General features: G+C 39.6%; 1 protein-coding gene across 1 annotated transcript in view; it reads right to left on the bottom strand.

Moving 5' to 3' along the window:
- IL16 (interleukin 16) overlaps positions 1–27341 on the bottom strand; it is a 40254-nt gene that overhangs the window by 4993 nt on the left and 7920 nt on the right. The window contains exons 2-16 of the mRNA XM_027746203.2: positions 25695–25748; positions 21187–21586; positions 13343–13479; positions 12515–12647; positions 10776–10869; positions 10194–10336; positions 8216–8326; positions 7443–7557; positions 7160–7233; positions 6853–7066; positions 6176–6293; positions 4873–5005; positions 3918–4005; positions 2695–3170; positions 1030–1171 (exon numbers count right to left, since the gene is read on the bottom strand). Of these exons, the coding sequence (XP_027602004.2) occupies positions 1030–1171; positions 2695–3170; positions 3918–4005; positions 4873–5005; positions 6176–6293; positions 6853–7066; positions 7160–7233; positions 7443–7557; positions 8216–8326; positions 10194–10336; positions 10776–10869; positions 12515–12647; positions 13343–13479; positions 21187–21586; positions 25695–25744 (2428 nt within the window). The 5' untranslated portion in view covers positions 25745–25748. The remainder of the gene's footprint in view (positions 1–1029; positions 1172–2694; positions 3171–3917; positions 4006–4872; positions 5006–6175; positions 6294–6852; positions 7067–7159; positions 7234–7442; positions 7558–8215; positions 8327–10193; positions 10337–10775; positions 10870–12514; positions 12648–13342; positions 13480–21186; positions 21587–25694; positions 25749–27341) is intronic.

Here is a 27341-nt window from a genome sequence, read left to right as displayed (position 1 = left end):
ACACACTTATATGCGAGATCCCTTTTTAAAGGGTTTGCAAATTCTAAATGTAACCTGAAATTCTGGGGTGCTGAAGTCATGATACAAACTGGAATAGTTAAAATAAAAGCTTAAAATTGTGATGTTGTTTGCAGCCTAGTGAAAAAGGTGATGTTACAGTAAATTCTTTTTAAAAATGTTTTTTCTTTTCTTGTTTTTTAAGCATATCCTGCTCTGAAAGGACTATCCTAAGGAGATCTTTGATGACTATTTTTGCTTTCTTAAATTTGTGCAGGCATTTCCAGTTGATTTTTTCTGAAAAGTAAAAACTTGATTGTAATGTAGGAAAATTTTTTACATCACAGACTGATTAAGCATTTTAATGTTAGATGTGGTAGAGCCGTACGGCAGCAAACTTTTGTTTGTGCACAGGTGCTGTTATCTGCTTCAGTGTAAGTTTTTTTTAAGGCATCATTTTTACTTTTTTTTAAAGATCTGAACAAGAAGTTATGGAATTACATAGCTATTTATGTTGTAAGAGACCTTTTGAGACTGTCTCGTTCCCTTAACACTAAGTTTCCTTGATTCTAACTAGCACAGCAGAAAGCTAACTTATCAGTGGTTTGTAGCATTGCAACATTAGAGCCTTGAAACTAGGCATAAAAATGTCCTTTAGAAATTATAAAATTTTAGTAAATTAGTAAATAGTAAATAGTAAATTTAGTAAATAGTAAAATTATAAAATTTTACTATAAAATATTCAATTACTAAGCAGTTTCACCTGAAGAAATATACCAATATTGTACCTGTCCATTAACATTTTTTACAGTAAATTATCACTTATGCTGCTTTTGATTTAGTTTCTCTTTTTTTTTTCCCAAGACTGGAATAATTTTTTAACAATAATTCAATAATTTGAAATTTCATCTGTTCACCCCAAAATTTACAGATACATTTAAAGAGAAAGGTGAAGTCAGCTCAATACCCATTTTGGCATTAAAACCAAATACTAGGTTTAGCTGAAAAAAAAGTAAATGGAATTCAACATACCTAAGTTTTCTTTTCTTTCTTGATCTCTGCCCACTGGAGCAGCAGTTGTGTGTTCTGTATCATGTGCTGTAGGAGAAGTGGTAAAGACACTGTGTGTTACATCAGTTTGGTGTCCCTCTAGCATTGGTTCTCCAACTTCCTGCTGAACAAACAGGAAAAAGAATTGTGTCAGAACGTAATTATGCAAACCACAGTATATATGTATCTGAAAAAAATACATGAATCTGAAAAAAAGAAGAAACCACATACAAAAGTGTGGTATGCAGGCCTCAAACTGACTAATACAAAATGTTTGGGGAATAAAGGTTTAAAAAAAATATTTAAAAAGCAATAATAAAACCTTCTTTTAATGACCTGAAATTCTGACGAGAAACCCTCTGTCTTGAGCATATACAGATATACAGACTGTCTTAATAGAGGAATTTGTCTTCCTGAACAGAGCTTGACTCTACTGATCTCAAGACATAGGTTTTTCTCATTATCATTTAGAATTACTAAGTACTAGAAAATAAGAAGTTGCAGTCAGTGATAAGTTCAACAAGTGTTTATTTCTCTTAATTTTACTTCTCAAAGGTGATTTTCTAGTAGGTGTTGATGAATATGTTTCTACTGCTCTTCTGAGGGGATGTTAAAAGAGTGACCTTACATAAGGTGCGTAACTGAAAATTTCTCAGATAGTAATGTTATACATGGACTTCAGTCTGATCTATATAATTTTATTTTGATGCTGCAGCTTGGGAACTGTTTGGGGTTTTTTTGGTGGTTTTTTTTCTTTTTTTTTTTCCTTTGCATTGCATTGAGAACTGTTAACTTCTACTGCTGCATTACTAAACTGGGTAAAAGAGATTTCATTTTTAAATGAACCACAGCTTTGTTTCAACATGCAGATCTCACAATCCTTCACACTCATGCAAATGTGAAATGCTGTCTTTCTGTTCTTTTAGATGAGAGGGAACTGAAATTTAGTGATGTTCATATACACACTGATTCCAAGTACTGTAGTTCATCAACAAGTACAGAGGTGCATCACAATTTAAATGAGTTTATTTAACACTTCCTGTTCTCAAGAAATGGATCTGAGCCCAAAAATACCTGCTGTATATAACATTAGTTCTTTCTTCCAGTAAAAATCCACTAGTAAAATAAAGAAATTGTTTCATGACTTTTCTACTTCATAAGTTATTTGACTCAGTGTCACAGATGGTTAGGATCAACCATACCAGGCTGGTATCAGAGGCTGTGTAAACTCCAGTTCCAGGCTGGAACTCATCACTGCCCCAGTCCACTGGAACTAGAGAGTGCTTGAGCCACCAGCAGCACATGCTCATGAGGAATGACAGGGACACAGGTTCATTGTTGCTGCTCCTCTCACTGGGATTTTAAGTCAGATTCCTTGATATGGAATAAAATTTTCTTCAGACACTGCTCTGCCTTCTGACCTTAGTTTGAACGTCACGTTTTGCACTCAGCTGGTTTCACTAAGATACACACCTTGTTTTCAAAACAGAAGAGCCTCATTCTCTTCCCCCAATTCACACATGTGTATACACTTTTTCTTTCTTCTCTGCCTTTCTTCCTGGTGTCATATAAAGTCACTTTGCCTTCCTCCTCCCCCTGCCTCACAAATATGCAGACACAAGAAAGATTTTGTAAATTTTGCTTTACCTGAACACTTGCAGAAGGTGATGCAGCCACTTCTGACACAAGCTTTTCTTTTCTGTCTGCGTTACACTGGTCATCACATGTGCAGTCCTGCTTAAAGTATTTCCTTGGTGGAGGTTTGGGCTTTGACGATTTAGGTTTTCTAACCAGGATCTCTGATGATTTCTTAGTGTTTTGCAGAGGTCGACCTACTTCACTACAGGTAGGAGGGGAATTTCTCTCTGAATTATGAGCAGAGAATGAGCACAGCAGGCCAGGTTGTCTGGTAATTGGTACATCAACGCTATGTACTCTTGCTTTCAGGTCAGTCAGTTGGTACAGAGCACCACTGCCACACGAGGACCGGGGGTTGTAGCTGCTGTCGCTGCTGGAGCGGGTCATCAGCCTCTGGACCCTGCGGTTGCAGTAAGCAGCATTCCTTTCAATGTGTTTTTCACACGGGTGTCTTCCATGCCAGCTCATTTCCAGTCTTTTAACACCTGTATCAGGAACATGTTCAAATTGTCTGTTCAATACATGCAAAGTGATCTCTTCTAAGATTCAGCCTTTAATCTTTTAAGATTAAATTTGCAGCTAAATACCATTATCGGTGGATGCCAAGGTGTGATTGATGCATTGATGGCTTGTAGAGTGAAGAGTCAACAGGTACATTCCTGGGCACCAAAATAGCATTTTCCGTATATAAGTACACATGCATGTATGTACGTCAGCAGTGTAGTTATACTAATGATAATTCTGTTCCTTTTGGTCCTTTAGAAGACATGAGGACACTAAAGGGAGTATGTTACTGTGGGAGAATGTCATACCTGAACTGGGCAAATAGCTCCAACCATGACTGCATATGCCTTTCCTCACAATTAGGGGATTAACAAACTGCTCCTAGCACATCACCTGCATTGTGCAGTTTGTTGCTGTCCTGGTGCTGTCACCAACAGATAGTTGTTTGAAAAGCTCTAAGCAAAGGTTGTAAATAAGGAAGGATGAGCAAATGTGAGAGGAAGTTTGCACAACAATTTTTGTTGGTAATCAGAGAGATTTGGTCTGTTCTCTTCACTCAGGTAACATATCATAGGAGACATGTTAGGAAGGTTGTCCTGTGACGTTTCTTCATCTTTCTGCTCCAGGTTACTTGACTGTTACTAAGGATTCTAATACAGCATGTACTCATCCTCAACATCTTTTAAGTCAAAATTACCATGTCTCAGTGAATGCACTTATTCCCTTACCTTCAGTGCTCCATTGATGTCTCTCCTTTCCAAATCTGTTGCTTTCCACAGCTTGTGCAACAGCTTCCTTTAGCTGTTGCTCAGACACCTAGGAAATATCATGCCATTATACTCTCATGAGATTGCTGTGGGGTGATGATTAACATTTAAACATTTATTCCTTTCACAAAGCTTTCCAAGTCCTGCAAGTCCCCAAACAGAAAGGCATAGACCAAGTTATATCACACATCAGTTAATTTTAAAGCTCAGTGCACACCATTATATTTGTATATATTCTAGAATAGATGAAGTATATCTATGGATGTGCTGTATAAAGTGGTTATTTAGGTAAAATGGGATCTTTCAAAGATAAATGTTCTTTCACATATTTCACAAGAAGTAGAGTTCTGGATTTACCAGTATAAGATGACTTAATGCAGCATAATTTATGCAACAATTTAAACTTGGTAATCATTTCTACAGTATTTGGTGTTAGGAAGCATTTTTTAATAAAAATTTTGCAAGAATAAAATATTTTACTTCAATATTAATTTAATTATAAATATTGACTGGGCAAGACCTAAATTTTAATTACTGAAAGACAAGTGTAAAAACATTTCTTTAGGGGGAGATATGTTCCGTCTTTCAAATTATTTACTTATCATTGGGAATTCTTTCTTGGGTAAGAACTATATTTTGGTTTATTCAATACTAATTGAATGTTAGTTCTGTAATTTCCTTATTCACTGCACAGAAACTCATGTAAGACTGTCTCCAGTGATCTTCAAATCTTGCACGATTCTATTTAAGATAGTGCGTATCTCAGGTTTGTTTGTGTGCAGCGATGATTATAAAGAGATCAACACCTTTGTTGTCAACATTTTTCCACCCAGGTTAGATTAGCACTTGCTCCCTCACTCACTCTTAGTTCTCAGTATGTGGTATACTGAAGGTCAGAAAGAATACAGTGTGCTACCTGTGGTTCAGGGTGTCTGCTAATGATAATTTGTACTGCACCAGGATCACAGTGGCTTAGCACAGCATAAACTTCATTGAGAGTTGTATTTTGTACTGAAGTTTCGTTAATTTCAATAATTTCATCTCCACACCTACAGAGATATTAAAGAAAAGGCAGAGGATGTAAACAAAACAGATTCTCTCCCGACCTTGTCTCACCCGTGTGAAAGTATGCAAAAGGAAAATCCATATGGTTGACCTCTAATTTGATCACAGATTAAATCTGTCTGTTGCCAGGACAGAAAATGGAATGGGAATGAGTTGGATGTCAAGGGGTTTTGATCTGTCTCATTGCAAGCAGTATTTGAGCTTTCTTCATGCTCAGCTACGCACACCTTGTGCCTGTGATCTTTCTGCTCAGCTGCTGCTTCCGCCTACACCTTCCTGCCTTTCAAGTTAACACTTCACTTTTCATGTCTTTTTCTTATGCTAGTGCTATTGAAGGTCAGAAAGGATGTTATGTTTCTGCTACATATGAATAACTTGTTAATAGAAAAATTCTAATAACAAGCTATTGTAATCCTGCTGACTGCTAGACTGAGTCTTTCTAGATGAAATCCAAATTAGGCCCACATGGAAACTGAGATTGTCTTTGTCTACTCTACAGAAAATATCCCCATATATTAAGAGGCTGACTGAAGGCACTGATTTATATCACACAAGTATTCAAATAGTTTAAGACACAGCTCTTTCAGCTAAAGTCTCAGGCATGCATGAGAGGAGAGTTACAGAACACCTCAAATTAAATCAAAAAACCTTCACTGAAACTGCAGTGTTCTGTTCAGTTCTCAATATATTCAACACTACTAACTGGTCATAAATTTTTGAAAGTGAATTTCTACATTCCCACTAAAGCTCATTTCAGAAAATCTGCATTTCTATTGGGCAGGAAGGGATAGAATTTAAGTAGCTTGTATCAGAAAAACCACAAAAAAGCCAGAATATGCCAAGTGTTTGGATTTTTCCAAATAGTTTCTCATTTGAAAATCTCCTCCAGTAGCAATGCTATATGCTTGTCTAAGACCTTCAAAGCTAGCCCAGGCTGGCAAGAGACAGTAATTTCACTGGGTTACTGTATTTCTGAAAATCCCACATCTCCTGAATACACATGCTCAAACCCTGAGGATAGCACATATTTAAAACACATGTTAGAAACCCAAAATTCACAGAAAGCACTATGTCTTCCTGCCCAAAGAGGTCAAAAATAAACCCATAAACCAGAGCAATGAAAAAGTGGCATAAGACAGTCTTTCTCATCCTACCTGAGTCTTCCATCCATATGTGCCACTGAGCCTGGCGAGAGGGTGTGAATAAAAATCCCAGAAATACACTGGAAGTAAGGGATGCTACATAACCCAATTCCAAGGCCAACACCTGGTTCTGAAAAAAATAATAATAATTAAAAAAAAAAAAGGTAAGAAATAGTCAAAACAAACCATTGGAGAGACCTTTCCAAAAACTGTCTTAATTTTTTTTACTGCACAAACCACAACCAAAGTCTTGCATTCATGAACATTGCACTTTCAAGACTGACTGCTGCTTCCACTCCTTTTTTTCTTTCCTTTCTATTTTTTTATTGTGTGGTTGCTTTGAGGGCTTTTGTCCCCCTCATGATTAAAGTAAGTGCACACCAATATTGCTTGTGGGGTGCCAAGATCTGGTTGTTGACAAGAGCTTTATTTTTTCATGTGAAGGATATGAATTTGACTCTGCTTGAGTGAAAAAAAAATGAATGATTGGCTCTTGAGGACAGATGGTGATCAAAATCCTGCTGTTGATAGATAGTTGTTAGCACTGACAGGCACCAAGTGTATTAAAAAAACTTAGTTCAGGAAAAGAATCAGATTAGTGAGGAAAGGCTCGCTGTTCAGAGAGCAAATGAACAGCAGTTCATCAGTCAGTGCTTTGTTGTCAGTGATCAGTTAATTTCAACACTTACCTTTGTTTAGGGTAACTTCCATTATGACCCTGTCATTGGGCTTTGTAGGATTTAATGAGAATGATGCACTTTCTGAACTGAAAGAGCTGTTTTCTTTGGTTATGCATGTGCTGGAGCTCAGTGACTGACACAAGAGGGGTGATTGACAGCTGGAAGCAGAATGAGGTGTGCTGAAGCTTGTCCTGACTGTAAGTGTCAGAAGACCCTTTTTGGCCTGTTAGAAAGAACAGAGAGTGAATGAATGGGTTGAGTTCACATATATGTTGTGTGTAAAGACAGAGATTGTTCTGGAAGAAGATTATGTAACCTTGAATTTTTGTAAAGCATCATAATGTGTTAATCCATGCATGGATTCTCCGTTCAGTTCCAGGATTTCATCACCTGTTTCAAAAGGCAAAAAATAATGTTACTATTACCATATTATGCAATAAGATACATGATACATACGTGCACTCAAAAGCAGCCTTGTAAATGCAATAATGTCAAGCAGGTGTAGAAGTCACTTATTGCTCATTTCAGCTTCACTTCAATCTGTCTTTAGGTATCATTTTCTGGGAAGCGGGCAAAGTGAGAGAAGAGGGATTTCCCACCTTCTTGTAGCCTTCCATCAGCAGCAGCAGCTCCACCAGGAAAGATGGTTTTGACATAGATGCCTATTGGTCCATAAATGCTGTCTTTCCCTCCAACAATACTGAATCCCAAACCCTAATTTATGGAAGAAAAACAGTGTGTGAGGGCCTGTGATCAGTTGTCATAATAGTTCATTTGCAGTTTCTTCTGCATTACCTATTTAGGTAGTATTCTCAACAGAGTAATATAATCCATGAAAAAATAGTCAACCACATTCCAATAGTAAGAACAAATGGGAATTTTCACAAAATATCCCATGATTTGCATTTTGTTTGTTGCAATCAATTCAATCACTATCACAAGTGCATAGAAAGGTCTGGTTTGTTCCTGGTAGCTCTTCTTTTCCATCTCAACAGAACCGTGTTTATAGCTCAACTCTGACTTGAAAGAAGCTCTGAAGCTGCTGTGCTGGTGCAACTTCTGCATGACACAGAGTCTATGATTTCAATGCTACCTCCAGCTGCCAGAAAGGGTAGCAGTGAATGTCAGTGTTGATGTTGCTGGCTTGATGTGGATGTGGTGTTAGAACCTGAAGGCTCTTCCTCAGCAAAGAGATACTTCAGAAGGTTAAGAAGCAGGTGAATGGTAACTAATCACTCTTGGCAAAGACTGGATATGAATTGGCAACCCAGAAGCAGCAACATTGATACCTGAATTCACTTCCGTGTGCGTAGCAGATTACATTTGTGAAATGAAGTAAAACTCCATGGTAAATCAACACAGCCAGTCTTACCTTCCCTTGTCCTTTCATCAGTACAATGTTTGAAATTACTGAAGCCTGTGAGCCACAGGAAGTGTGCACTAGCTGTGCTGTACTTAGGGATCTAGATGATCTCGAAATTGCCTGTGAACATAAAAAAAAAAGAAAAGAGCTCACAAAAAATTTTTAATACAGAACCAGAAATTTTTGGACATACATTACACCTGCTTGTTTATTTGAAATTTTCCTCCTTATAACTGATGGTACTAAAGATTTTTTTTTCAGTTTCTCTAATTTTCATAAGCCATTTTTTATTCAGACAATTGCTGATCACTGAATTTGTCCTGCAGTGATTAGACTGGAAAAAAAATAGAACGTTGACCCTTCAAGTGATGCATTGGTGTAGAAAGATATATTTTATCTTGGGACAAATAAAACCAGTTTTGCTCATGAAAGTTCTTCAGACCATGAACTACTCTGTGCTTCTGCTTATGTGGTGAACCACTACATAAGCATCTTTCTACTGCTGAAAGAGGTGAAGCACATCCATTTTGCTTGATAACCAAGGTGAGCAATTTCTCAGTGTTCTTCCTCCCTCCATTCCACAGACAGTGGATTTCATAACTCCAGCCCCTGAGATTTAACCCATCTTAATGGACATTTAATGGAAATCTCCTATTTCAACATGGAATTGGGTATCGCAAGCTAATTTAAGCCCTGACAAAAGTCATTACCTAAAGCTAAGTATTCATGAAGTTCAGCAGGGCCAGAGTTAATTGCACTCATTACACATAGGAGAGAGTTCAACACTTTTTTTTTAATGCAGCAAAGTGAAACTAACAGCTGATGAAGCATGTGGAAAATCAGCCAAAATTTTGTCTTCTGCATATGTGAGAAAATAGGTCTCAGTTTTGACATAAAAACAAGACTAATTGTTCAACATGGGATTAGGAACATTATTGAGAGGGAGATGTCTGTGCAACACCAAAACCACGCTCTCCAAAATATATTCCTCTACCAGATCAGGGTGATTGTTTATTCCATTGTGGATCTTCTAAATCTGAAATAGGAAATTTTCATGTGTCTTTTACTTCTGTGTGAGAGGATGTATTTCTGTTTGTGGTGGGTAGTGATACCCAAAACGAGGATGCTGCCAAAGAGCCTCTGCCAATGGGCAGCACACGCCACACAGGGCCTTTGAGGAGTAGGGAACCCAGTGAATCCCTGAGGGTCTGTCCGTGTACGTGGGTGTTGTTTGATTGGTCTTTGTGCTCCAGTTTGCCCTTCTTCACTTGTGTTAAAGCCCTGGGTGAGGCTGTGGCACTGGAAGGGTGAGGGACTGGCTAGGAAAAGAGAGGGAGCAGCAGTGAGTCCCCCAGCCTTGCTTCAGGCACAGCAAGAGGTGACAGTGAGAAGCTTCACTTCCATATCTCCCTCCAGGCTTGAGCTTGGGAACCACTGGCCATAAATACTGTCAACCTCTTTGCCCTGCCCAGCCTTTGCTGTCCCAGACAATGGCGAGTTGCTGCCAGTCTCTAGCCTACATTAATGGGGTGTTTAAATCTTTCTGATTCAGTGTGGGCAGAAACTGGGATGCCTCATGCAGCCAGTGCAGCAAGGGCAGCCACTTCCAGCCATCAGGTGAGTCCATCCTTCTTGTGGCCATGGGTGGGCCAGCGGAGGTGACTGGGGAGGGTGGTGGCAGTGGGGTCCAAAGTGGGGTGGGGTGGTGTGAACCACATAGGGGGATTTACACACACTATAAAACCTGTTGGGGCAACAGGAGGGAGAAGTTGCTGGAGAAATGGGGGTTTGCTGGCATGAGCCTTTCCTGGTCTCCTGCCCCTGACAGAGGAGGTGTTGGGGGTAGAAAGCAGAGGAGAGTGACCATCGTCCTTGACAGGGCCTGGAGAGAAGCTGGGTTCTGGTAGGAAAGCAGCTGCCACAGTCACCCAGAGTCTTATTGGAGACAGTTTTGTCTGGTTTTCAGGTGATTTCCTGCAGCACTTACCGGGGCTCTCCCTGCAGAGCAGTCCAGCTGCTGGGAAAGAGATTTGCGGCTGGTGTGGAGAGTGTGGGGCTGTCGGTCCCTGAGGGGCACAGCTCTCCGGGGTGCCGTGCTCTCCACCTCCCCCATCCAGAACGGGCTCACACCTGACACAGAGAGGCTGTTATTGCTCAAGCGTTGGACACTTCTGCACAGTCATTTTATCAGGTAAACGTTACTTAGAAATGGTTTTCCTCCCGTAAATCTCTTTGTGAAGGGATCAATCTTTTCAGTCCTCATTGTGGGGATAGCCATTAATGTTAAACATAATAAAAAGCAAACCAAACAACTGTTGGCCCACTTAAGAATACACCTTAAAAATGCCCCCATAAAATGTAAAGCTTATGCACAAAACCTGACTGTAGGATGTTGTGAATGCACAAGCTGAAGGTTTTATGCATCAGCAATTCTTAGTTAAGGATTCTGGAATATATTTGGACAACAGTTGCCATTTCTTTTAACACCCCAGTACCATCACAGGAGGAGGTGCTGTGCTGTGCATTCCCTGAGTATTACAAGAGCGCAGATGACTTCTCTGCCACTTACTGGCTGAGTTACTGCGAGTCCTCTGACATGCAGCTTTACTGTGCAGAAAACCATTCTGTATTTCCAAAGGCCTTTCCTTGCCCCTTGGCGTTTCCTAAAACAAAAGCAAACAAGCAAACAAAACCAAAAAACAATAACCAGATAAACAAGAAAAAAACTCTATTGCTATGCAAGAAAATTTCGAATTGGTCTAATCTTAAAAATAAATTTTATCCTAATTTGGCTGGCACAAATTTCAGCCTGAATCAAAACATATGAAGCAAAATTAATTATTTAAAATAGATAGGATGATAAAGGAGAATGCAGCTCAAAACTTTGTTATAAATACTAGTGTAACAAAGTACTTTGTTAGAAATATTGATATAACAAAGTAATAAAATAGAAATGGATTCTGGTCTTTAATCAAAACAGACAGAAAATTAATTGGACGCTCCCAGTTGGTTCAGGTAGACTAATAGTTTGACGTGTGGGTGAATTGTAGCAAATGCTTGTCTAATTTCTGGGGTTAACTGGTGCTTTTGGGTACTCAAGCACCTTAGAGGGGTGTTATATTCAAGGGAGAAATTCTTAGACCCAGCTTTACAATGGTGGCTAGGTGTTCAACTTCTGATTTCAGGGCGTCGTTTTCTAGTCAAAATACAATTTGCGTGTTTAAAAACCTCTGAGGACTAGGATTTTGTGTTTAAAAAAAAATCAGTATCTTCTACTTGGAAAATCCTGTTGCTTTTGAAAATATGGCCAGTAATTCTTGCACTTAAAAACTTGTAGATAAAACATTCAGGTTTATAAAGGTAGGTTTTTAGAATGGTTTGAAAATAAATAAATTATCACATCTGAATAACAGTTCATGTTAGGAGTAATTTCTGTATGTGTATAGTTCCTGCAAGTCCTGCTTTTGTTATGACATTGATCCTGAGGGAATCACAGCTGAAGGAAGAACGTTACTAAATACAGACAGAATATGGAAAGTGATAAAAATACAGTAAAACTCCAAATACAAAAGTGTTTTGCTCCGCAATATTCTGCAGGGGCTAAAAAGACCACAAGAGCAGCATAAGAGCACGACCTGTACGTTCTAATCTATCTGGAACCAACAAACACTTCGTTCCAGAATTCTGACTTCAGTGGTTCTGTTTGGAGATATCTCAAGATCTAATGAGAGGAAATTTTCCTCTTGGACAGCAGGTGGAGGTATTGCCAAGTAGCAAAATCCTACTAGGGCTTTTCAGTCCCATTCCCTTAAGGAACTCTTCAGAATAAGAAATACAGAGAAGATCCTTGAAAAGGAATTTTGAAAATGATTTTGCAGTGTTTCTCTTACCAGGTTAGGTAGCTTGGAAAGCCTTTGCTATAGATCCTAGATCCACAAACCTACTTCATTACAGGGCCTGCTCTCTGGCTCCTGGATTCATGGATCTTCCCTTAAATCCACCTCTCAATCCACATTTGTTCAACTTCTAAATGGAAAATTAACATTGGCAAGCTATGTGCTTCTAAAAGGAGGGGTTGTACAGCCCTTGCTAGAGTTTCCCAGGGCCTTGGCCTCCCCATAGCATCTGTTTATCTGGGAAAAAGCTATGCTGAAAGTCACCAGAGTCTGACCACAAGAGGTTTCGGGTTTTGTCAGGAAAGGCAAAACCATGTTCTTCAAACGTCTGATGAACAAATACCTCTCCTCTCTAAAGTAAATGTCAAATCACCCCACACTTGTGGGAGGGGACCACAGCTTTCATGCTTACTTTGTTAGCCATCAGGATGTTCACCAGCCGTGTCGTTGGGTGAATGAGAGATTCGGCCTCCTTCCTGGGCAGATCTTTAAGTGACTGTCCATTTAGTGTTAACAGTTCATCCCCTGGGCTCAGGCAACCATCCCTTAAAAAAAAAACCAAAAAAAAAACAAAACCAGAAACATTTGCATATTATTTTACAAAGAACAATATGGCACTGTTGTGCTACATGTCTCCTCACTAACTGAGGAGTTGGCTGCAATTCTCCCTTTGCCTTGAAGAGGGCTACCACAAGATGCCTTGATGTGTGATACACCTCATCCCTTGCTCGGATTTTCTCCTGTTGCTGTTCTATCCTGATCAGTGGCTGCCTTTCCACATTTTGCTAACTTCTAGGCAAGATATTCCTCCTCTCTCACCATCTTGCATTTGCAAATTGATCAGAGACTATACACACGCTTTACTCCCTGTCAGAACCTTGGCTCACATTGTTTTCCAGCAACCTTGGTAGGCTGGGGCCATCCTACACTGCCCTTTAATAGGGTGACTAGGAAATCATGTTTGAAAACTTGATGTTGTGCACGCTCTCTCATTCTTCCAGGTTTTATTTCTTAGTGTAAATTGGGAAGCATTAGATTCCTGAATGTTCGTAGTTCTATTTTTCTAGAACCTCAACCCATGTCTCCAACTGTAAGCGCAGTAAGAAGTTACTCCCAGGCATCACTGCTTTTCTCTGGAACAGAGCTTCAAGGCATAGCTTTTCACCGAAAGCTGGTCATGCAAAATCCATGCAAAAAAAAATGGCTCTCTAATAACTTGCTGACTCCATGTGTACGGTACCTGCTTGCTCGGCCTTCAGCAGGCACGTGGCTGCCTGTGAACCCTTTCCAGAAGGATGAACATTTTGGACTCCTGGAGAACTTGAATCCTGAGCTGCTGCTCCCCGACGTTGCACACAGCCTGCAGATGCAGCTGTCCTGATTCAGAAGATGAAAGGTTGCATAAAAGAAAATGTACCAAGGGTGCTAAAAGTTGCTTACACTTATCCTGAGTCTTTTTAAGAAATACAGAAAGTGTTCACATTCTTAGAACCAGATTGCCTTCAAGAAGAATAGGAGCAGGCCTTTAACACTGTGCAGTTGAGAAAGAAAAGTGGTATTATAGAGTCAGTGTTTTAAAAAAGTTGTTTTCCTTAGAACTTCAGTGGCTTCTGGCTACAAGAGGGGAGAATTAGAATGTAGTGTCCCTTTGCATAGAGGGGAAGAGAACAAATAATAGACTTTTCACAGTAACTGGGTAAGCTTTGCCTATGCTAACTATTATAAGAAAAGACAGGGAGGAAAATAAACACATGCCAGAAAATTAAATGCTCTGGAAAACAGAAGAGGTCTGGATGGAAAATAAGTGTATACAAAACACTAAAAGCTCCACCCCTGCTGCTGACTTGTTAAGTAGGGGCAGGGGAATAGAGAGGTCTGCAACAGTGGAAAATTCTTTGTCCACTCCAGACTGGTTGAAGTTGCTGTAGTCTGTGTTGCATCTGGAGGACTAATTGTAAGCATATTTTTAATGCAGTTGTGAATCATTAACACACGGCTACGCAGAAGGAGAAATAGTGTCTTAAGACTTTTAAGGAAAGCAAAGAATGGAGTGACTAAGCACATGAAGCACAACACATTTGACTAGGAAATATGCTCCTGTGGCACAAATATGTGAACACTGAAACATTCTAAAGAGACAAGGAAAGCTGGAACGTTAGCACACAATTTCTTCTCCATTTGCTTAGTATATGTCCTGTCAAGTATTCACTCATTCTGCTCCCAGCTGAACGCACCTCCTCTGCCCTCGCCAGCCTCTCCATACTCCACAAAGTGAAGAGGACTCTCAGTGTATCCTGGTCCAGGCTTGTTCCCAAGAGATTTGTGTGACTGAGGTATAGATTTCTGAAGGGGAGGCAAATTTCATATGTTAGGACAGGCCACAAAATATAGCAGTGGTCAACTGTCTGTATTGCTCCCTGGGCCCCTGATCAGAGTGGCATAAACTGTTTCCAGTAATCTGCAGTCCTCTGAGACACAAGGAAAGCTGTGTAGCCACTTTCACCATCAGTAGGGCTCCTAAGCAGAGTTCATCCAGCCCTGAGAGTGAGAATCATTATGCTCTTTCACCACAAATCAATAGGGATCACATCATACCTGACTGGCAGCAAACACAAACTTCAAATTTACAGCAATGTCAATAAAGGTCATTATCTTTTAGGCTGACTGCTGAAGCCTGGCTCCCATTCTGAAACCTGCCAGAGTAAATCTGAGGCTGTGAATGAATGAAGTATTTAGCTTGGAGCCCTAGGCTCACTGCAGGCTGAGTTCAGTAGGTAAGGGATAAGGGCTGTACTTGTATTGACTGACTCGTTAACTCTGTGGGTTTACTTGCATTCCAGATTGTCTGCTTTTAACGAGGAGTGTCTGAATTTTACGAAGCCTCTTTTGTTCACAAAGAGTGCTTCTAGTGAGTAATATGTTGGGAAGCGTATAAGCATGGACAGAATTCTGTCTTAAACCAGTTTGTTTGAACTCTAATGTTAGCTTTGGAGATTCTGTATTTACTTTTCACCCAAGATAAATATCTTGGGAAATACTTACTTGCAATCAGGATTACATTATGTTCTTTTTTTATATCTTATGGCAGTGCTTTGAAGTCTTCGGCATGGTAACAAAATAAAGATTGAAATTCTGATACCTTAAAATTTGAGATCTTGAGTAGCCAAAAATGTGAGCTCACTTTTCTGTTTGTTTGCATTGGTCCTTTATTTCAGGTATGATTATGAAATTACAGGCCAAATTTTGCATGCGTGAAGTATCCTTTAAAACCCAAAGGGTTTTCAATAGGGTGGTGTGCTTGCTGTAAAACATGAGAAATATAAGATAGATATTAAAGGCAGGAAATTTTTCTTCCTGTTGGCTAAATATTTTGAGATGTCAGCTGATTGCGGATTGGGCATGTTGTGAAAGAATAATGGTATTATAATCTCAGTGTTTAAAAAAGTTATTTCCTTTCTTTTTTCTGTAGTCAGAATTCAAATTTGGACTTGCCAACTTCTCTTCTTAGGAGTCTTTACTGTTATATAATGCTCCCCTGAAGTATATGTGTGCCCTCTCACAGATACTGGTCAGACATGCACGCAGAATTTTGCGTAGCTGTTCTCCATACTTCAGTCTCTTCTTGATTTTCCAGCTGATAGGCCTTTTCAGACTGTCTCCAACTCACCAGCATTAAAAGTAGAGTCGTGCTGATGCCTTACATATAACCTGTTCACAGTGTACAGCTGCTGTGTTAGTGGTACCTGTAAATATCCTCATGATTTCATGTCCAAAAGTTATGTGGCTCTCACCAGTTTCACAGGACATCACAGAGTGCAGTGGGTTTGGCTTTGAGGTCTTTCATTGCAGCACCGTGTGAGTCCCCTGGGGAAGACACCGTGTTTTGTACAATGGGACACGTGCCAGGCTGGAAATTCTGGGTTGTACTGGGACATACATGTGAAATGACACTAAAGCAAAACTGATACAGATATTTTTCTAAGAGCAGTAAGTTGCGTGCACTTAGTCACTAGGAAAGTAGAGGTTAAATCTGTTATACACTGCAGAAAAACCTTGGGAACATTTTTTGTTTACACATGTAGTCATCTTACCAAGCTGGGCTACATTTCAAATCAGCTCTGTGTCTCAATCGTTGCTGCAATTCATTTAGGTGAATAATTTAAAAAAAAGTTTTTATTGGGCTGTGGACATGTGACAAGTATCTGTATGTTGTCAGCATCTGTATTTTTTGGGTCCTGGTTATAGATCACTGCATTCATATCCAAGTTATTGCAACATGACAGAAAATTAATAAAAGCTGTTCTGCAGAAAAATAAACATTTGACCCAATTCATGTGCCAGCAGTCAATTTGCTTTGGGTTTTGTTCTTTAATATCTTTTTTCCTGTCTCTCTGATTATTTTATGCATAGAAATACTGTGGATGGTTCCAAGAGTAAAGACAGTATTTATTTTTGCACCCTTCTCCTTTTCAAAGCATCCTGCTGGTTTTGAAAGGTAATTTATAGCTCGGAATGCAATGAGTACTAAAAATTTGCTAAAAGAAGGTTGGCAGGTTTGGTGTGGGGGCAGGTGGATTCTAGTTCAACCTTGTCTATTCAGTATTAGAACATATGTTTAAACGTGTATTTGCTGCCAGTGAATAAAATCTCTGCTTATAAAGGGCTTTGCCTTCAAGCACTTCAAGACTCTGGGGAAACTTTTATCTGTGTTATAATATGCACTCAAAGCAAAATTTGTATTTAAACTGCTTGGCTGAAAAATAAAAATCAAAGATGGAGTTCAAGAGCCTTCTTTGATGCATTTTTTTTCATAGGTGAGAGCAGATTAATTTTTCTTGTATTTAGTTCTGGAAAAGTAATTTACACATCCAGGCCAACTCTCTCTTCCTGTTCCCCTTTTTTTGTCATGCAAAATGCAAAGCTTCTGAGGATGTTTTTTATCTGCCATTTAAAAGATTTCTTTTTCCTTCGTGTTTTCATTAGACATTTGTAGCCAGTCTCATCTCAAAACATCTAATTCCAGATGTTGTTTAGAAATAAGGGTAACCATGGCATCTGTGGAAAACTGAAAAACTTTTGTGCGCTCTGAAAGTAAGACACAGTAGTTAGATTGTCTGAAATGAAGTGTTATACAAGGCTAGTTCAAGTAAGGTCTTGGACTCAGTTAACCAAGGGTATGACAATGAGCTGACTGACTGCTGGTTTAAAAAAAGAAAAGAAAAAAACCCCAAAACAAATAAAAAAATCTAACAACAGTACAATAATGAATTTAAATATTTAGCTTTTATGGCCTTCTGACTGTGAAATAGCTGGGATTTCCAAGAGAATACAGTCTTTGGGGATTTTCTTCAAGAAGAATTTTTTCTGTGTCAAGTCTAACAAAGAAAGGGCCAGAGTCGCTCTGGCATAAACTCACTCTACTGGTTCTGATGTATCCTAGCCTGATGCTTTGGTCTTTGGTCTTATCAAAATATTTATAGTAAATGTAATTCATTTTCCCAGCAGCATATTCCCTGTGCAATCAATAAAATGGCAGAAGCTAGAAAGAAAGAATGATGCAAGGAGCAAGGCATGGGTTTAAGATTCTGCCCTAGATAGGCAATTCAGCACATCAGATGTTACAGAAGGACCTTTTCACCCATCATCTGGCCTTCAGTGTGTTTTTCTGGAAGCCTTTGCCCTGGCTTGTGTTTTGCAGCACTCACTGTCTTAATGCAACAGCCTCTTTCCCATCTTTCTCTGAGGATGACATGGCTCTTGTGTAGCAAAATCGAAAAGGCTGGGAAGACAGAAAGAGAGAACAAGTAGGAAAAGTAAGGAGAACACATAAGTATCTAAATAAATGCAGCCTCCTCTCTTGGCTTTGTTTTTCTGTCCTGCCCACGGGCTCATGTTTGAGACATTACAGTCTGTTGCCATAGCACTTGTCCTGGTACCAAAGGGCCAGCTAACTGGTGTTTGCATAAAGGCAAGTTAAGAAAAGTATGTTCTGGTAGTGACCAAAGGAGAAAAATTACCTTTTGCTTTTTCTCTCCTTTGAGAAGAGGGGCAGGAACCAAAGGAAGCAATGGTACAGAAGTTTCTAGAACCAAATAGAGCCATGCAGTCAGATCAGCTCAGATCCAGTGTTTGCATAAAGAATCAGCCCTTCTCTATTCTGGTTTATTCTAGATGCTATTTCAGCCCTGCTACCAGCCCCACTGACTGGTAACTCCCCATGCTTCCCAGGGCACTGGTGGTACAGGGAAGAGGTAATGGAATGTTTCTTGAATTAGTAGAAGTGCTTCTTGAAGCAGCTCTCAGACCCAGCAGAGACTGCTGTTCTCTGAAGAATAGGAGTTTGTATTGTTTATTTCTGCCCAGTTCTCCCAATAACTGGCATAGTCTCTGTAAGTGACATGACCAGGCAAGGACATCTCCCACAGTGTTTGCTGTGGCAGTGCTCACGGTATCAGATACTGCTTGCAATTTCTTTGGTTTCTTTTCTTTTCAGGCCACCTGAAAATTGCTGATTTTGTGAGAAGCGAGCTATAAGGGAGATCTGCTTGTTTATACATTGTCAAGCTGACATTCCACCATACCACACCAAGCACACCTCATCTTGGAAGCTATGTGGTCTGGCAGCTGGCTGAACAAATGACACCCCAGGTAACCCCGGGTCTCTGGACACGATGAGCAATAGTCAGTATAAGTGAATAGTGGAGCACAGATACCAAATGAATTAAAAGACTGTTCATCTGCTCTCATCGTTGCTGACAGAACACTAGAGAAGGAAAAGAAATCTTTTCTATTTAGTCTTGAAACACTATTTGATTTGCTCATGATTTATTGCTTGTGGTGAATCTCATGCCCAGGGAGATACTTAAGGCTTTTAACAGAAAAAAAGGAACTCGTATTTTGAATACTGATGTTACAGGTTCGCCCTTACTCTGGAGAAGAAATGTACCAGGAACATTAAATCATGCAGCACTTCTAAACATTCTCCTCTCCTTCCATTGTGACAGCAAATATTAAGTTGTTCAGTTCTGTGGGAGTTATTAACACCTTCAGAGTTATGTTTAGGGCTGCAGGTGCTGGAAAGCAGAAGAATAATGGAATAGCCTCAGCAACACCACTGTAAGAATGGAATCAATTTTCTTGAACAAAGACAAGGATCCTTCAGCTCTGAGTCACACATCATGAATTTCTAAAGTGTCACATGGAGATGGAGAGAGAGAGCATTACACTGGGACTTGAAAAATGCTTGCAGACTCCTTAACGAGAGAGGTCTTAGGCTTAAGCTTTGTTAAGATGTGGTACAGGAAGATTGTACTGACAGGCTGTTGCCATATGGAAGAGAGAGATCACTGCGTTCATAATACAGGGGAAAGCCTCAGCAACAGTAATACAGGATAAGGTCAGTACAGCTGTTCCCAAAGTTCATCCTATTTAGCATGATGAGATAAGACTTTTTAGAATCACTCATTGATCAATGACTCTGAAAGGTATGGAAGATTAGCAAGTAGCATTTGAAGAGGTTTATATTGCTATGAGAGCTCTGGAGTGGGAATTTAATGGTACCCCTTGTCTACAGTGGCACTAAGCAACCCAAATGCTGCTGTAAGGGACTGGGCTGATGACTAATTTATGTCACCATCCATCCTGGCTCCTGCCCCATCCTGGTCAGTGACACTGAGGCTTCAGCCAAAGAGTGGATTTATACCCTTAGCAGTTATATTTTATCTGTGCAAATGTATTAGTTATGGGACTTACCCTGTTCCCCAGATTCCTATTTTAGCTGCTTACCAGCTATAAAAACCAATGATCTAAACTTACAGTCTGCAATAAGATACTGAGTAGTTTCATATGGATATGGATCTCAACAGTTACTGGAGCCCTGCACACTTTGGAGATACGCAAGCAAGTAGACCGTGGCAGCTGACACACACCTAAGTGCTTCAACTTTTAAAAAGAGAAGGTGGGGAAGTCCACAGGGGCCAGCTCCTTCACTCGCAGCAGGGAATCAGCAGTGTTCCAAAAAGGAGGAGATGGTATGGATTTCAGGTGACTGAGTGTATACTGGGACTTGGTCTTGTTTTCTGTCAGAATGTAATAGCAATTTGTTTTGGTTTTGCCTTCATGCTGGGACTCTGCTGAGGGTTGAAAAACCTTGTATCCATCCTGCTGCAGTCTTTGCAATGTTGGGCATGCTGTGATCATTAGCAAGAAACTCAAGGAGTATAGGGAGATTCTGATTTTCAGTAACACTGTGCCACTGTGTTTTAGACAGAGTTCTAGTTTTAACCAATTTCTATGGAAGGTATGTAAAATAAAATAAAATATATATAAGAAAAACATTTTAGGTGAAAGAATCAGTTCTTTCACGTGAGTAACTATTTGCACAGATAAAAGGCTTATAATAAAGGAGGTACCAGGAGGATGCTTGCAGTGAGGTCCCTTTTACACATCAGGTAGAGAGAAAGTGGAAAATTAGGTTATGCTACTGAAAAGGAACTTTCTGAAAGCATCTAAATATATTGTTCAGAGTGAAAAGTTGTTTGGATTGTTAGTGTTAATATAGTTACTTGATTAAAGAATAATATTGAAATACAAGGCTGTTAAGACTTTATATCTCTAGGAAGTGTGATGTCTCTGGTGGTTTTAGAGCCATCACTAAATGCCTCAGAGGGAAAGAGCATCTTCCTACCGAATCTCCTGTCTTCCACAGTATTAATATAATTCGTGCTTGCATAGCTTATGAGATCTTATGGTATTGCACTCTACAAATGTACTTTACTGTAGTGACAGCTTTATATTTTGAGCTGAATTCTGTACTGCAGGTAGAACACACCAGCTGTGCTAATCTGAACACTGTGAGTGGCCTGGAGTCACTGATTTCAGCAGAACGTCGATCAGCAGAGTGCAACAGCACAACAGGGATGCTAATACATTTTCATGCTGTTTATGCAGATCAGGAACACTGCAGGCTCTAAAAAAGCTGAGTAGAACCCTGTGTTCCTGAGAAATATGAGTTAATTTAGGAATTTATTAATTTAGAAACTACTGTAATGGGAAACATTACAATATACAGCACAAATCGCCTACCTTGGTGAGTAACTTTCTTCTCATGTTGTTGCAGTTCTCATTTGCAGCAGCTTTGGACTGGACCGTGCTGGTGATCACACGTGGAGGATCAGGTAGGCTGTCTTCTGTCTCCGATGTGCATGGCAGTTGTGTTCTAGGAGAGCAATCCTCTTGACCCCAGCTGGTAGACATCTCCAAGGGATCGGGGCATTTCTCGTCGGGACTTGACCCATCATCACTGTTTTTGGCATTGCAAAGTATAAGTGATCTTGAAATGGAGCGAAACTTCCTTGACTTCCTGTTCCCAGCATTGCTCTTTTGATCCATCTTCAGAGAGCCACTGCTCTTCTTCCTGTCATTCTCCCATTTGTGTGGCATGATACTTTCAATAACTTTCTCCGCTTCTCTGGTGCTAAATATCCTCCAGGAAAGGAAATATAAAAAGTAAGTTGCAGTATACCCCACTTTCTCCCACTAATAACCTACACTACTGAAAAGCCCTAATGAATAAATCGAATCAACAGAGCCTTTCAGTCTGCGAACAGCCACGTGATATCTCATGACTTGCTAATTCTGTTTCTGCACAGTGCTCTACTAGATTCTCCTTCACCTTTTCATTCTCTTGCCATGTTCCTCAAGCACAATGGAGTGCTTTTAATAAAAGTTTGTGATGCTTCCATTGTCTCCTGGCTTTGGGCATCTGCTGAATTTGCATGTTGAAATCCCATATTGAAAAGGAGGATACTTTAAAAGCATTATTCTATCCTCCTAATATTATTTGGAAAGAATAAACTCCTTCTGAAGCCTGATTCATGAAACCACTATAATTCAAAGAAGATTAATCAAATTGTTGACATTAAGTTCTCTGCCTGGCTCATCTGATTTGTAAGTGGTTTAGCAAAAGTAGACCATAGCCTTGAGAAAATAAGGAATGTCAGGCTGCTATAAAGCTTCCACCTTTGCAGACCAGAACTCACTTAAGACCGTGCATTTAAGAGTAACAGAGAGATCCAGTGAAGCACTTAAGATGTGAATATCTGATTAGGGATTGAACTCTATAAAGGAATACAGCCCCAGTACATCAATCAAAAAGTGTCCTATTACAGAAAAGGTTTGTTTCAGCACATGATTCAGCGTACAAAATTAAGGTAAAATGGAAGAAAATTTATACAATCAAAATGTGGCAGAAGTTGGAGCTTTTGTAAAATGAATAATGAACATGTTAATGTAACAAAGGGGGTCTTTGTAAAACTGTTTTCTTTTTCTCTCAGAAAAAGCTTTCTAGAAATACTTTAGTATGCATGTATCAGTGCTGAAAATTCAACAAGACAAACTCTAAATTAATTATTTTGACTTTCTCACCATTTTTATCATTGTATTTATTACACAAACTTTTTATTCTCCTCACAGTACCTAACAGATACTGAATGCTGTCATTCTGGGGAAAATGCCTATTGAAACTGAAGTATTTGCATAACGATGCTGTAAGGGTTACACACAAACCAGAAAATCAATGTCATTTGAAAAAACATTTCTTGGATATACTATTGAGAGAAAAAGTTTGTACACTGTGCTCTAAACTGGGTTTTTGTGTTTGTTTTGGGGTTTTTTTTGGTGCTTCTATGCAGAATTAATTAGGCACATACGCACTTTGCACCTGAAGTGCCACTAGTGATACAGAAATGGAAGAAGGAAGGTTTTCTAAAGGCTCCTTACAGCCACAACCATAAACACAGGCCTGCAAACTCAGACCAAGCCACATTCATATAATAAATCCAAGTCAACATTATAATAAATCTGCAGGATTATTTTTCTTGGGCTTTATTTTTTCCTTTTCATATAAATAAACAGGGAAAAACCAAAAGCAGATGATAAGCACTATGCCATTGAGTACCTGTCTGAAGGAACTCTATGGCATTGCTGAAGAAATCCACAGTTCAACATGAATCTGAATTTTTTTGAATTTGTAAAAATAAAAAAAATTTGCGCATGGCTTTTTCAGGAGAAGCAAGGAGGCCCCAGGGAAAAGGAGATTTATTTGGATGGTCCTTTCCGGTGTATTTGATAGTTAATTTTACTTTTTTCTTCCTTTCAGAGTAGCCTCTCTTCTTATGAATGACAAGATTGCTGTGATGGGGGACTGTCCAACAGCACAGCCACGTTCCCTTCCTGTGATGCAGAGGACACACTGAATAAAAGGACAATCCTGGCCTGTATTTAAGGACACAGAGGCAAGAGGGGATGGGGAAAAAGATGACACAGATGGAGCTCAGTTTTAACACATGTACTTTGTAGTTGACACAGGGTCTTGTTTCTCTAGGATTCATCTCCGTTCCTGCACTATAGAGAGAACCTTCTTGTCAGAGCCTCTATGCGGTAATTTATTTTGAAGTACAGAGATGAAAAGTGCTATGAATTATATTAGAACAGTAATTTTGAGAACTAAGTAGTTGGTGGTTGTATAATTTAGCATCAAAAGTTTGCAATTTTTTTGTATGCTTCTTTGTTGATTACTTTAGCTAAAAACTGCCTAACACTATCACTATGAATATATAAAGACTCTCAAGGTTTGAACATCTTGTTCGAGTCTTTTAAAAAGACAGTTCAGTCTAGTGTAATATAAATGAACTCAATTGCAATTTTTGAACTCAGAAATCCATGTTAGCATCTCCAGTGTATTAGGAAATAAATTTAAGCCTATGATGTTGCATTTCCTGTATGTCTGAAGGAAGGTAAAAATGCAATCTGGCTCACTAGACCAGAATGTGGAGTTGAAAAAGCAGTGGGATGTCTGGGATGAGGGGAACTTCTGCAGGTCTCTACTCTCAGTACCTGGGCAGGAAGCAACAAAGCTACTTGCTGGAGGTGAGTGGAATGTGGATCACTTGAAAATCTGCAACAGGAATCAGCGCTCCTTCTGTGTTCTGATAATTGCTATTAGACAGTAGCAACAAAAATGTCAGAAATGAGCCCAAGTTGCACATTCAGACCTAAACAGTCTTGCCTATGGGGGGAAATTAGAAGAAATAGCACTTTTCATTCAGGGATTTCAATGTTGTACAAACATTAGCTGCACTCTTACGCTTCCAAAGAGGAAGAATTTAAAAAAGAGCTATTAAGCATGTGGATAAGCAGAAGACTTGATATCTTAATGGTCAAAATGCAGCTCTCTGGAGACTGGCATACTAGGATGAAGGATGGAGATATGCACGAGCCCTTTCTTGCTCTGCCTGAAGCTGCTGAGCTTAGGAAGGGAGTGCTGCCATCAGTACTAAATGCTCCAAGAGGTGCCTCTCTGGCTGTGCTAAGCATCTGGGATGCAGGGAACACACACAAGCACCTGTTGAAACAGGGAAGAAAACATTGCTCTAAGTGCATTCTGCTATCCCAGCCCCCTGCAATGCTCCTGAGGACTTTTACCTGCAGCAGAGAGAACTCTGCTGCCCTGCTTTGTCAGCTGTTTCCTCCTCCCCCACCCCCATCATAGCTCCATCCACTCAAAAACCGAGTTTAACCCTGAAGGACTTACCCAATCTCAAAGCAAGCCAGTGGTTGAGGTGAAAACAAACCCAGTAGACCTGAAGACCTCCAGTTAAAGACTTGCTCTTGCTATAAGTATTTGATCACAAGTCCTAACTAGGGCAACATCCTCTCCAGAGCTGCTGATTCAGGGTTGCATAAGTGACAGAAATATAGGAGGTACCAAAAGCATAGTCTATATGTTTTCTGATAAAAATATCAAGAAATTATATTTTACACAGAAAACAACATCACAAGTGCCAGAGAAGCTTTATGATTCATTGCCATCTTCCACCAAATTTAATTCAAGGTATCGATGGCACGGACAATTACTTCAAAGTCAATTCTCTAAACCATTCATCTTTTCCTCCAGTGCACTCACTGCTTGTCATTTTCTTTTGCTGTTCTTATACCTCCAGCTCGCCTGATGGAAGCTGTCTGTGGTTTGTAATGCAAACCAAATGTTCCTTCTCTGTTTCATTTTTTTTCCTCAAGCTTTATTTTTCCAGCTTTAAGTTTAAAAAGCCCGAACTCAGTCTGTCTTCTACAAACAAAATACATGATTTGAGCTGTGCCCATTTGGTTCAAATTTTTGGTTGGACATTAAACCGAGCATTTACAAGATGCAAATAATTTGGTGTAGCTCCCAGATTGAATGTGAATGCCCTGCTGTTAACCAGACAGTAGGAAAGACAGAACCTTTCTTTACTAGCAAGAACAAGATGAGATTTACATTACCAAGTGCTAACAGCATCCTCTTTTAATCTAGATCTCGCATTCTATTTTAATCTTGATCTTGTGATCTTTGTCAGATTCACTACTGAGCAGTATTATTAGCACTGAACTATTGCAGATGTCTAGGCTTCCAGGCAATAGGAAGAGCTAGAGATTTGGAATTTTTATAATAAAGAGTAAGAAATTACTGTAGAGTTGAATTTACTGTTTAAAAAAAAAATTAAAAAATTAAAAATACCTAATTGTAAAAGAAAAATTCAAAAGGAGGAACTTACAACAGCGAGGCAGACAAACCTGACTCCTGCAGAAGGCTGTTCCTCTTCATAGGCCTGGCAAAAAAAGACAGAGTGAATAATTGAAAACACACTCTCCTGGTGCCACGTGACTCAGTTTCAGTAATTCTGCTCAGTACATTGGAACGGAGCTATTGTTTCCTAATTGAAGAAAATGTCAGCAAGGCTAGATAAACAAAAGCAATGGGATGCAGTATTGGGGAAACTGTTTCCAGCAGGCTCCCAGCTACCCAGAGGTGGCAAGACCATTTAAGGAGTTTGTGTTGTTTGTTTTTACCCATTGCTCCCCTGTCCTAGGATTGATGGGGTTCAGGCATGTTAACCCCACCTGAGGGGAGTTAGGGTGACAACCAGAATCTGTGCTAATCAAGTGCAGGATTTTCTGCTGGAGGCTCAGATGGCAAACAGGTTTCTCATATATTTTAGCAGATATTTTAACGTTAAGCTAGTCGCAGTTTCATAGACCACTTCTGCTCCAGGAGCAAAAAGTAATACCAAGCCCTCGTATTGTTCACCACGAAGTGAAACGGTCCCTTTAACTTACCAGTTCTTAAATACTTTCCCCTTTATGGGCTAGTCTGCAACTTTGTGATCCAAACTGATCAAGAACTCAGAAAATTATTGGGTTTTTTCCACAGAGCATGCAGGAAATGAGAACAATGCTGTGGAATCCAAATTGCCTCAGTCACACCTTTCATTTGCTGCAGAGTAAGTGGTTCACAATCTATTCTCCTATTGTGGTGATTCCCTCCACAAAACACTGCTTGAGCTGCATCCACCATCAATTGTGGGAGCAGGCAGCTCACCCTTTCTGCCACGTCCTAGTCATGCTTAGTTGTTTTTTATTGGTCACACAGATCAGTGTCAGTCCCCAGCTGCCCATCCTCAGTTCTGCTCACTCCGACAAATATCAATCCTGCTGCAGAAAACTACTTTTTGCGATGAGTGCATGAATTAAAATATTTCATGTTAGTTTATTGAAATCGTGAGACCTCTTTAGAGTGTTCTTACAAACCATAAATCCTATACTTTTCAGGAAAATGTAAACATAAACCTGGTCATGTCTGGTCATGGAAATGCTCAACATGAGAGCGCTTAGACACCTGCTACCCTGTGTGTTCTGTGGCTTGAAGGTCCTGGTTTTATTGATCTGTCACTAAACTTGCAAAAGAGAGAGAGGAATTATAAAATAGGTTTAAAATATTGCACTGATAGGGTCTTGTGCTTAGTGGCCCTGTGACTTTTAGATAAAACATGGACTGTGGGGACAAGCATCTACCCTGTGGGAAAGATTTCCCTACTGGGAAAAAAAGGGAAGATGAAATCTCTGCTCTGTACATTGTCTATGGGCACTCTGCAACACTCTGTCCTTGATAATAACATTGTGGGTATTCTGTATTTTAAATTTTTATGAAGAGAATTTGACATTATTTTCCTAACAACCAAGTTTTTAGGATGCTAGTTCTCTAAAGGATATCTTTTCTAAAGGATACAGTTTTAACTATTTTAACAAATAACATAGAGCATTACTTAACTTTTTTACATTCTTAGCTTATAAAAGAACCGAGATTTGGCAATAAGTAGTGATCAACAGTTACCAGGTAGCTTTGCTGGAGAGGAGGAGGAATA

Source organism: Pipra filicauda, unplaced genomic scaffold (assembly GCF_003945595.2).
Source record: "Pipra filicauda isolate LSUMZ 115617 unplaced genomic scaffold, ASM394559v2 scaffold238_size1193820_pilon, whole genome shotgun sequence".
NCBI lineage: Eukaryota > Metazoa > Chordata > Aves > Passeriformes > Pipridae > Pipra > Pipra filicauda.
Note: the sequence above shows the minus strand (reverse complement) of the source record. Positions and strands in the feature narration are given on the sequence as shown.